This window comes from Mercurialis annua, linkage group LG2, assembly GCF_937616625.2.
Source record: "Mercurialis annua linkage group LG2, ddMerAnnu1.2, whole genome shotgun sequence".
Taxonomy (NCBI): domain Eukaryota; kingdom Viridiplantae; phylum Streptophyta; class Magnoliopsida; order Malpighiales; family Euphorbiaceae; genus Mercurialis; species Mercurialis annua.
This window is the reverse complement of record NC_065571.1, coordinates 7,141,040-7,153,301: the sequence shown is the minus strand read 5'-3', so window position 1 is coordinate 7,153,301 and position 12,262 is coordinate 7,141,040. Positions and strand designations below refer to the sequence as shown.

General features: G+C 32.4%; 1 protein-coding gene across 1 annotated transcript; it reads right to left on the bottom strand.

The window, feature by feature from the left end:
- Nucleotides 1–2,913: 2,913 nt before the first annotated feature.
- On the bottom strand, nucleotides 2,914–5,816 carry LOC126668887 (cytochrome P450 71D445-like). The gene is made up of 2 exons (XM_050362106.2): nucleotides 4,856–5,816; nucleotides 2,914–3,723 (listed from the first exon to the last, which is right to left on the bottom strand). The coding sequence occupies exons 1-2, from the start codon at nucleotides 5,738–5,740 to the stop codon at nucleotides 3,100–3,102; spliced, it is 1,509 nt and encodes a 502-aa protein (XP_050218063.1). The 5' UTR covers nucleotides 5,741–5,816; the 3' UTR covers nucleotides 2,914–3,099.
- Nucleotides 5,817–12,262: the final 6,446 nt, after the last annotated feature.

Genomic DNA, 12,262 nt, shown 5'->3' with positions numbered 1-12,262 from the left:
AATTCAATATCAATTTAATGTTCACTGAATGTTAACTCAAAGTAAATGTTTTGATAAATAATTATAAATTTAAAATGAATTTTTTTTATTATATAATGTTTTTTCTTCTATAATTTATTCTTTCAAAAATAAACTATAGTAGATTGAAAGTAAATTATTTAAGTTATTATTACAGTAATTTGTGTAAATTTAATGTCAACTCAATATCTACTCAATGTCAACTCTATGGCGACCCAATATCAACTCAATGTAAATCTAATGTCAACTCAATAAACTTAATGTATTTTAGTAAGTATAATTTTAAAAATTAACTTAATATCATCTCAATGTCAATTTAATATCAACTCAACGTCAATGTCAACTCAATGTAATCCTAATATCAACTCAATGTAAACCTAATGTAAATCCGAAGTACTTTTTTAGTAAATTATTTTAATTTTAAAATGTAAATTAATATCAACTCAATGTAAACTTAATAACTCAACGTAGACTCAATGTCAACTCAATGTAAACCTAATATCGACTCAATGTCAACTCAATATCAACTCAATGTAAACCTAATGTCAATCCGAAGTAATATTTTAGTAAATTATTTTAATTTTCAAATGTAAATTAATATCAACTTAATGTAAACTTAATAACTCAACGTCAACTCAATGTAAACCTAATGGCGACTTTATGTCAACTTAATGTAAATTTAATGCCGACTCAATGTCAACTCAATGTAAACCTAATGTCAACAAAGTAATTTTTTAGTAAATTATTTTAATTTTGAAATGTAAATTAATATCAATTCAATGCAAACTTAATAACTGAACGTCGACTCAATGTCAAACTAATGTCGACTAAATGTCAACTCAATATAAACCTAATGTCGACTCAATGTCAACTCAATATAAATTACATGTCAATTCAAAGTAAATTTTTTAGTAAATCATTATAATTTTAAAAATTAACTTAATATCAACTCAATTAACATATATAATCTGTTTTGAGTTTATGTCGAGTTGATATTAAGTTGATTGTGTTTTTAATACATTAATTTATAAATCTATTTTAACTTAGTTTACCTTAAGTTAATATTTAATTAGAATAAATTATTTTAAATTTTGACAAGCGTAATATTTTATTAGTGTCTTATAATAATATATTTATAATCAACCATTTTAATAGGTTGATATTTAGTTTATATGCTTTTTTATATATTATTAAAGAGAACATGTATATATATTAAAGAGTAAATAAAGACAACAAGCATGTCTTGCCTTGGTGGTTAGGCACTTAGACATAGAGTGAGAGGTCATGGGTTCAAACCCTACCAAGAGCAAATTTGTGTTTTATTAATTCTTTTAAAATCTCACCATTATAGTTGACCGCCATTGACCGGGTGTTGACCGCCGCTGACCGGATGCTGACCTCCGTTGACCGCCGACGACCTCCGTTGACCGCCGACGACCTCTGTTGACCGGCGTTGACCGCCACTGTTGACCGCCGTTGACCGCCGCTGTTGACTGTGTGGTTGGACCGGAATCGGCCGGTGGTCGGTTGGTTAGTCTAACCAAACCCATATTTGCCACATGTCAACATTTTATTGACTCAAATATAGACCAATAAGATATTGACAAATAGTAAGGACAATATTGTCTCATTTTTTTTAATTTTGGGTTATGGGAGATTTTTGAAAACTTTTCTTTTTTTTTGAGTGATTTTTGCTAAAATCAAAATGTTGAGAGAAAAATGGAACACTATAGCACTTTTGAGGGATTTATGTAAAAAAACCCTAAAAGAAAAGGGAATAGATATATTAAAATTTGCAAGTATAGGAATTTTTAGTCATTTCCGACATGGAAATGGTTAATTACTTAACGGTGATTGAGCCATATGCTCACAATTTCCGTCTGTTCATAAAAAGACCCATTAAATAGAAAATCAATAGTACAGGGACCTATTGAATAATAAATTTTGAAAAAAATTTAAATAAATAAAAAATTTAAAGTAGAGGGCCTTTGGATGGATTCAACTTTTTTTTTTATCATTAAGTTTAATATTCCTGGTTGTTGCTCTATCATGATTTTTGTTTTTTTGGGTTAAATGCAATAAAAATATAACTTGTTTTCTAATTTTAATATAATGTTTAATTTTTACAAAGGATTTTATTTTGGGTTAATGTCATAAAAATTCATCAACTTTACCCGTTTTCTCATTTAATCACGCAGTTTAAATTTTCTCATGTTCATGCACGAAGTACTACTTTTTTCCAAATTCTTTCACGGTGCTAAGGTGTCAAAATTTCATTGGTGTAATTCGCTGAGCTGGATGTCATTTTACAACAATGAATGAGTGCCACTTCAGCACTGTGCATGAATTTGGAAAAATTGCAGTTCGTGCATGAAAATGAGAAAATTTAAACTGCGTGGTTCAAATGAAAAAACGTGTAAAGTTCATATTTTTTTTTATATTAACCTTTTTATTTTTTTAACAATTTGAATCATCGGCTAAAAATTCGGTCACTCAATTCGTGTGAATGTGGACATTGATTCTCATTTTACCATACCATGCCATTCATCTATCTATTTGTATCCTGACAACAATAAATAGAAAGGTTAACTGTAAATTAATATACAAACTTTATCTTGATTTGCAATTACAATATAAACTTTAAAACTTGACAAATTGGTACACCGGCTTTTATTTTTTTTGGCAAATTGGTACACCAAACTAGAAAAACACTAACATAGACAGTATATTATACAGTCATGTGTTGTTATATGATTGGTCGGTTAACCTACTTGCCAAAAAACTGAAAGTTGGTGTACCAATTTGCCAAATTTCAAAATCCGTGTTGTAATTGTAAATTAGATAAAGTTTGTATATTAATTTGCAATTAACTCTAAATAAAAGTTGTACACAATATAATGGAATGAAAATAGAAAAACAAATCTATTAGATAATGATCGAGTCTTGTGTATCACAACATGTATGAACGGTACCACTTAGCCTTAGGTATAAGACTCTACAACCATGTCATTAAAACAACTGATTTAAAAATCAATTCATTATTATATTGATGCAACACTTATAGAAATCTCGCTGCAGATTTTACTTGACAGCCGGAGAAAGGTATGGCGTCGCAATTGCATAAAGATCATTTTTCTTCTTCACTACAGCTCCAAAAACTTCATCCATGTTCAGAGTTTCCGGTTTCACTCCATCAGGTAGTTTCCAATCAAAATGGTAAAGCAATTGTGCAAGTGGATACTCAACATTGCTCATACCAAATAATATTCCTGGACAAATCCTTCTTCCAGCACCAAATGGAAGCAGTTCAAAATCAGTTCCCTTATAATCAATTGAGCAATCTTCAAATCTTTCGGGATAGAATTTTTCAGCGTCTTTCCAGTAATTAGGGTCCCTTCCGATTGCCCATACATTCACAATTAGCTTGGATTTAGCTGGAATGTCGTAACCGTTAATCACACAGTTCTCTCTGCATTCTCTTGGAAGTAATAATGGTAGAGGAGGGTGTAACCTTAGAGTTTCTTTGATTACCAGGTTAAAGTAGTTTAGTTCTTGCATACGCGATTCGTCTACGTTTCCTACTCTATCAAATACTTTTCTCACCTCTTGTTGTGCTTTTTCCATCACTCTTGGATTTTTCAGAAGCTCGGACATCACCCATTCTACTGTTGTGGATGATGTCTCACTACCTCCGGTGAAAGTGTCCTGAAATAAACAGCATGTAAACAATATTACATATTCATATTCATAAAGACATAATATAAGAGAATAGATGCATATTCAATTTGATAGAATCTCAATTCGTACGAAATTGAAATGAATTTACTTTATATTTCAGTTCATTTTAACTTGTCTTTTTCGATCTGGTCATATGGTGATTGGATGAAAGTATATCTTTTAGAATATACAGTTACGTAGCATAGAGGTGGCCATGGGCCGGGTCAGCCCGTGAATCGCCTTGAAACCGGCTCGGTCAAACCCAACCCGGAACCGGTCAAACCCGAAGCTGGATCAAAACCAGCCCGGAACCTTGGAAAGACCGGTTCCGAGCCGGTTACAAATCTTTTGAACCGTGAATCGGCGGTTCCGGGTCGGAACCGGCGGTTTAAGGGTCGAACCCGTCGATAAAAGGTTAATTAATTTTAATATTATATATATATATATATATATATATATCATATAAGATATATATTATATTTGTTTTAGTTAATTTTTTTAATTAACATAATATTTATAATTTGTTATTTTTCATTATTTTCTTACAATATTATCTTATAATTTGTTATTTTTCATTATTTTCTTACAATATTATCTTTGTTTGTTATTTTATTTTTAAATTATACTTTTTAAAAATTAAATTTCAATTTCACTTTCAATTTTTTTGAACCGTCTAAAACCCGAAACCGGAACCGAAACCGTCCGGTTCCGAACCGTTATGGAACCGTCACTTAGACGGTTCCGGGCCGGTTCAACTTTTTTGAACCGTGATCCGGCGGTTCCGAACCGGAACCGGCGGGTTATGAACCGTGGCCACCTCTAACGTAGCATCACCAGGAGTTGCATTCAGTTCGAAATAAACTAAAAAAACAAAATCTAACTATTTTTGTTAAAAACCGAACTGAATTAAAATTTTAATAACTTAATTCTCTAGTCAGAATAAGTTGTCAACGATTGACACATGGTCTAATTTAATTCGCAATATCTTGTCTTAAAATGAAAATTAAATTTTTAGTTCTATTTCAATTCAAATCCAAATTTTTGTAAGGCTAAATTTAAATATAGGAAAAACAAATTTGGTATTAATTCAATTTTTTTTATCCGGAATAGATGCACTAACCAGGATGACTGCCTTGATGTTGTCGTCTGTCAAAGGAATTTGAAGGTTTCCATGCTCCTGAAAATTTAAAAGAACGTCCACAAAATCTTCTTCTTCTTTACCGCCAGATTTTCTTGCTGCCCTCTCAGTTCTATGCTCATCAATAATATCTTGAAATATATTATCTATTAATACCTGAACTTTCTCCAATCTTGATTTCATTCCATCAATCCAATGCAGCGCCTGAACGGAAGGATACACGTCAGCCAGGCTAAAACCGCCGGCGGCGACGATCATTTTCTTCATAGACGATATGAAAATATCTTCTCCCTTCCATATCTTACTGAATGCCGCTCTCGAAATGATACTATACGTCACCGCATTGAGCATGCTGCTGAAATTTATCACCTGTCCGGAACTCGTAGATAAAGATTTCGTAAGTTTCGATACTTCCTCTTCCCGAATTGATCGAAACGACTGCACGCGTTTTGCGGTTAGTAGCTCGAGCGTGCATATTTTTCGCATTTGTCTCCAGTAATCTCCGTACGGAGCAAATGCGATGTCTGTGTAGTTATAAGTTGCAACGGTCGTCGCGAGGAGATGAGGGCGTTGAGCGAAGGTGATGTCATGGGTTTTCATGACTTGCTTGGCATATTCCGATGAGGATACTACAATGTTTGTGGTTTCGCCTAACTGAAGGCGCATTATAGGTCCGTATTTGTTCGCTAAGTTTCCGAGGCGACGGTGCGGTAGGGCTCCGGCTAATTGGTGCATGTTGCCTATTAGAGGTAGCTTCCATGGTCCTGGGGGAAGATTTGGAGTTGAAGTTTTTGATTTCTTAAGTATTTTGAATAGCATGAAGATGAAAATTATGAAGGAAACAAAGATTGGGAATTGGTATTCCATAGTTTAGATTTCTAAGGAAGAGATTTTAATGTGTTGATTAGCAGTGCAGTTCATCCAAATTATATAGAGGTTAGTAATCAGTACTATAGTGGAATTAAATTAATATATTCCCTAGCTTAATGTTCTTTATTACTTTATTATGACTTTTTGGGGCCTTTTACCATTTCAATATAAAATAGTTGTTCGTTTTCTCTCTTTTTTAAAATTGTGTGAAAACACTAAAGTGAATTGTTTTGAAATGGAAGAAATAAGTTTTTAATATTGTAAAATCTGATTAGTCAATCTTAATATGGATACCGGAATCCATCTTATTATATTTACTATTTTTTTGATTTTTCATACCAATCCATGTTACCAATTGATCTGTATTTAAATCAGCGATTCAAATTGTGAAAAAAATTAAAATTTATATTGTGAATAGTATAAAAACAATAAAAAAAACTGCATTTGGAATTATTAATTAAAAAAATGCTACTTATATATTTATATATAGATTTAACCTATCCTAAATTTCATGTATTTTTCATTTTTTTTTCTTTATTTTATCCCTAAATGTTTTTATATATTTACTTGATTTATGTATTTTTGAAAACATTTTTATAAAATTCTTTCATTTAGTCCTTATATTTTTAAAAATAATCTTATTAATTAAGTCTCTCGTATTTTTACAGTAGTTTTGTTTTTAAAAAAAAATTAAAAGTGTAAAAATCTTAGAATAGGTTTGGTTATATATTTACATTAAAAAACATTTTGTTGAGAGCTGCCGGTCAATGATTTGTATAGACAGTAAATCTCTAGCTTAGAAAATACATACAAGCATGATCTCATGGATTAGGTGAATTATATGCTATTTTATTATACTTCGTTGAGTTTTGTTGCCTTTTATAATATCTTACAATATATGTTTGTTTGGTTTGTGGAATACACAGAATATAATAACTTCTTTTTTATAAATAATGTGTATATGAAAAAGTCATAAGAAATGGCAAAAATCCGCACTCAAAGCTTTCGTATAAGCGCCATTTTTTGAATGCAAATTAGATGGTGGAAGCTAGAGCTGTTTTATTCGGTCTTCCTTTTGATAAGTTGATTTGTGAACGGATGCTTTAAACGTGGTAAACAGATTCTCGAATCCTTTGCAAGCTGTTGATTACCTGCAGATGATCATATATAGAGGATTGTTTAGCTAACTGCGAGAGTAGAAAAATTTATTTTCAGCATATTAGTCGATCTTGTAATCATATCGTCCATTCCCTTGCCAGATGGGGTGTTTTTATGGTCGGGATTGCTCTTCTGACGAAGTATTGCTTATATGGTCAATGAACTTGCAAACGTTATTATTCATTAATAAAAGAGCTCACCTGTTTCTAAAAAAACATCTCTCTATGTTTCAATAGAGTTGTCTCTTTTTCATTGTTGTAAAATTCAAAAAACCACAATTAATATTATAATTTGTTTTTTTGTTTTTCTATTATACTCTTATCTAATATAGTCGTTCATTTTTATTTTCTTATATAAATAATAGTTTATCGGTGAATTTTAGAAATTATAATTTGATAAATCAAAATAGACAGCAATGATATAATAAATAAAGGCTTAATCACCAAAAAAAACCCTCACTTTTTAGCCCCTTTTCAAATGCACCCTGACGTTGCAATTTTGTCAGTTGCACCCTAATTCACACCTTTAGTTTTCAATTCCACCCTCAAGTACTAAATTGATCTTTTTTCATTTGAAAAAGTTAAAATAAGTCATCCATTTTTAACTTTTTATATGGAAAGAAGTTCAAACGAGTACTTTATAAGGGTTTTTATGAATTTTTCTTGAGTGAAAAAGAGTCCAATTTGATTTTGAGGGTGGAATTGAAAACCAAAGGTGCGAATTAGGGTGCAACTGACAAAATTGTAACGTCAGGGTGCAACTGAAAAGGGGCTAAAAGATGAGGGTTTTTTTGGTGATTAAGTCATAAATAAAAGTAAACAACTATATTGGAATGGGTTTAGTTTGAACATCATATTAGTGTTAATCTAGTGAAATCAATTTATATGCAATACATCTCTAAAATCCAATAGTTTTAAACCTTCGAGAATTCCATGCCTATAATATATTAGAGTTATCGGTAGAGTGACAAGCTAATTTATAGACTGGAGACTAAACACACAGACAAGTTCAGCTTGAATTAATTTTAATAAGTTAAAGAATCTGAATTTCAACAATTACATTTGAAGGGTCAAACAAATATATATAAAGGAACAAAATTAACAATAGTATTTGGTCATTTAAGATTCATTAACCAATAACAAGGCAATTTAATTGAAGTTTAAATTACGAGGTTCATCCGCATGTTTTACTGGCCCGGATTTATTTATGAGAAATTTTTAGGTGAACTTAGTCCACCACATTAGATTATGAACCATCCATATAATATGTAACGCATACCGTGATTATTTAAAGCAACCAATTAATAAAAGACACATTTATACCTACTGTTTCTAACTTTTGGAGTTCTATTCCTATGAATTTTAATTTATGATCACCAAAATTCATATCATTTATTTATTTATTAATACCATTTGAATAAAGTAACGGGTAATAAAGTATACAGATCGATCATAAGCTTCATGGTTTTGTTTTATGAAACAAAACATTAAAACGACAGCTAGAAGAAGAAGAAGAACAGAAGTCTATTACTATTATTAGAAGAAGTACATTCAGACTGAATGTGGAAAGTTTAAAGTTTTCGTCTTATAGTTGAGATCCGTTCAAGAAACCTAATGGATCTTGTATCAAAACAAAAAAAATACATATATTACCAGTTGTTTAGTACTGTTAGTTCTCTTAACAGAACTAGTCATTAGATTATTAGCTCAATAGGAAATAGACATGTGTCTGTAATAAATAAAACACAAGGTCAACGCGATACTTAAATTTGTGTCTCGGAATCAAATAAACCCATTTTAATTTTTGTGTTTTCAGAGTCAAATTAGTCCAGTTTAACATTTGGGCCTACTAGACCCTCAAATTTGCGTTTCAGGTCAAATAAGTCCACATTTTGAAGTGTATAATTTTGAGGTTAATTGACCTAAGTTGGTCTGGGTTCATATCTAATATCAAATTCTTCTAATTGAATCGACGATGAAATGAGTCGGCCAGATGTTTTCGACCTCTACAGGGCTTTTTTCAGGGGTTGGTTGGTTCGAACCACTATGACATGCACCTTAAAATACCTTCTCAGTTTTTTCGATGCCGACTTTAAAGCCAATACAAATTTTTCTAGCTTGGGGTATTTAGTTTCTGCGCCTTGCAAGACCTTATTGGTGTAGTACACTAGCCTCTATTCATTTTAATCTCCCTTGACTAACATTGTGGCAATGGTGTCAGTAGTTGTGGCCATGTACAAATACAAATATTCCCTAGGTTTGGCCTATCAAGGAGCGGTGGTTTTGCCAAATACGATTCCAGCTCTATAAAAGCTTTCTGACATTCTTCTGTCCAAGTGAAGTTTTTTGTATTTTTTAAAATTTTGAATTATGATAAGCATCTATTCGCTGAGCATGACATAAAACGTCTAAGGGCTGTCACCTTCTGATTCAACTTATGCACTTCTCTAATGGTCTTTGGTGCCTGTTCATTATAGCTTCAATTTTTCAAGATTTGCTTCTATTCCCTTTTGAGATATCACTGTACCCCATAAATTTTTCGGCTCTAACCCCAAAAACACCTTTGTCAGGATTGAGTTTCAAATTGTACTTCTTCAATTTTTTATATTCCTCTGCAAATCTTTAGCGTGGTCTTCCATTCTTTTAGATTTCACCATAATGTCATCAATACAAACTTTTACGTTCTTTCCTAACAAGTCAGCAAATACAAAATTCATTATCTAGTTAGTTGCTCAAGTATTTTTCAAGCCAAAAGGCATCTGCTTATAGAAGTATGTTCCCAGGTCAGTTATGAATAAAGTCATTTACTCATCATCTTTGTGCATTGGGATCTGATAAAACCCCTAAGGTGCATAAATAAATGCAAATACTTCATATCAAGTGGTGGAGTCCACTAACTGATCGATACTTGGTAAAGGATAGCTGTCTTTTGGTGTTACTTTATTTAGATTAGTGTAGTCTATACACAGCTTAAATTTTCCAATTGTCTTTGTTACCAACACCACATTTTCTAGCCAGTCAGAATAATAAATTATTCTGATAAACCCTGCTTCCAATAGCTTTTTCATTTTGTCGCGTATTGCAATTTGCTTTTCAACAGAGAAAACTCTCTTCTTCTGCCTCGCATGCTTGTACGTTGGATCAATATTCTATTTATGAGAAGCACTTCCGGGGTCCACCCCTACTATCTCATTTGGGCGGCTAGCATATTCGTTCCTCTTTTTCTCTAACTCCGCTATAACTTCTACTCTATATTCCGCATGTATTTTTTTCCACATCTTTATAGTTTTATGGTTATTTCCCCCAAGATCACCAATTCCAAATCTTCTTGGGCGACACATTTTGTATCAATTTCCTCTGGTTATATGAATTCAGGCGATTCCACCATAAAAGTCCCTGTTAATTTTTCAATCGAAGCTAAACAACAAGATCTGGTCTCTTCCTTACTTCCCGCAATTACTAATTGATTTACCTCAGTTGGTATTTTCATAATCAAATATTTGATACATGTTACAGCTCTTGTTTCATATTGCATTGGTCTACCCAGGATGACATTGTAGGGTGGATCCATATTGATAACATTGAAAATCAAATTTACCATCCGTGTTGATTCCTCCAAATTTCTAATTGGATCCTATGGTAATTTTTTTCCTCTCCTAGTTTTAGATCTAGTTCCACCTTTTTTCAAGGATAAACCGGTTCACCCATGACTCCCAAAATCGGGTTACATTCTGATTGTAATTTTTCTAGTGTTCCACCGGTCTCGAGATAAACCCTCTAGGATATAAGATTTACCGAGCTTTCTTGATCAACTAATATCTTTTTTACCCAAAATATTTCTACAATTTCTGATATTGTTAAGGCATCCTGGTGTGGTGGGTTTTTTTTCTTCTCTCACTTATCGCAAAAGTTACATTTTTAAAGGTATCCTTACTTACAAAGTCAGTATAATATTCCTATTTTTTCTTTCTTTTCATTCTATAGTTTGCCCAAGCAGAGGTTTCCCATATTGAGTATATTTCGATGACCGACTATAGTCTCCCAAGTTTCTTCGCTTATACTTTCCGAGAAAATCAGTTTCATTATCATGTCCAAATCTGGGTAAGCTCCAAAGAGTCTTTCATTTAAATCTTTCCATCAACTCGTAGTTCTTGATCAAGATGGGTGTTTTTCAATAAACTAAGGAATAAGATTCCCACAGACAGCGGTAAGTGATCAATCACTAAGAACAGGGAAGTGATCTGAAACTTTGGGACTTGAGAACAGAGAACACAGTAAAAAAGAACGCCTAAAGGGCTTTTCTGGCTCTCGCTCCAACACTTAAGTAAGTATTTGGTGAAAAGAAGAGTAAAGTAATAAGAGAAAGATGTTAGATCAAAAAGTGAGTACTTTAAGATTTAAGGATAAAGTGGTTTATATAGTGTACTTCTTCTTCATTCGTGCTTTCAGTAGTGAGGTATCCTTCTATCTTATAGGTGATAGGAGTAAAATACTCCTATATTTAGAGTGCTTTTCTGCATGCTTTCATATGTTTTCACCTCGCTTTTCTATGATAATGTATACCTTATAGCGTGTGTGTGTGTGTTTCAGAGAATCAAGAGCATTGTGGAGTGTTTTAAGACCAAATGAGTGAAGAATCGTCAAATTCGGAAAAGGGCGAAGTCTTGAAGCAAAGAGACGCTGAAATCACATTTTAGAATCTGACCCCACTGCACTCATTGATGAATTTGGACTAGTTCGAGGCTTCAAACGAGTTTCTGTTCTTCACAAGAAATAAAGTAGACATCCTAATCTTTCCAGAGGTTCAAGAACCAACTCATTTGGACGTTTCTACACCGAGTTATGAAGTTTTGAAGTTCGTGGTTGTGCAGTGGAAAGTGCGTCTCGATTCGAGACAACCAACTTAAGATGGTGTCTCGAATCGAGACACAAAGAAATTAGATTCGTGGTTGTGCAGTGGAAAGTGTGTCTCGATTCGAGACGTACTCCTTTAGTTGATTGTCTCGAATCGAGACAAGAGCAAATAAGGAATCTCAGCACAAGACAAAGGCACATGGCTTGAAGTCCACTTCCCCAATTTGGCCAAGCACCCTTTTTCATAGTTGTCTCCTATTTCCTCATTTGTAAACAGTATAAACCATTTTATCTCCTTTTTAGGTTAAGTGTGATTTGATAGAGAATTATTGTCACCTTCATTATTGTAGCAACAACTTTCCTCTCAAATTATTAGTATTGTTCTTATTGTTCTTACCAATTTTAGTAATAGATCATCATAGTTCTTTGTGTTCTTAAAGTTATTTCCAAATTTTGCTATTTTGGAAAAGTTATTTAATACAAATATTAGTTTAATTATTGAAGCTCT

What these genes read in the sequence shown, in the direction of transcription:
- LOC126668887 (XM_050362106.2), bottom strand. Translation starts at nt 5,740, where the DNA reads ATGGAATACCAATTCCCAATCTTTGTTTCCTTCATAATTTTCATCTTC. An exon ending in ACATCAAGGCAGTCATCCTG is followed by an intron (nt 3,724 to 4,855) that starts GTTAGTGCATCT and finishes TGTTTATTTCAG; the next exon opens with GACACTTTCACCGGAGGTAG.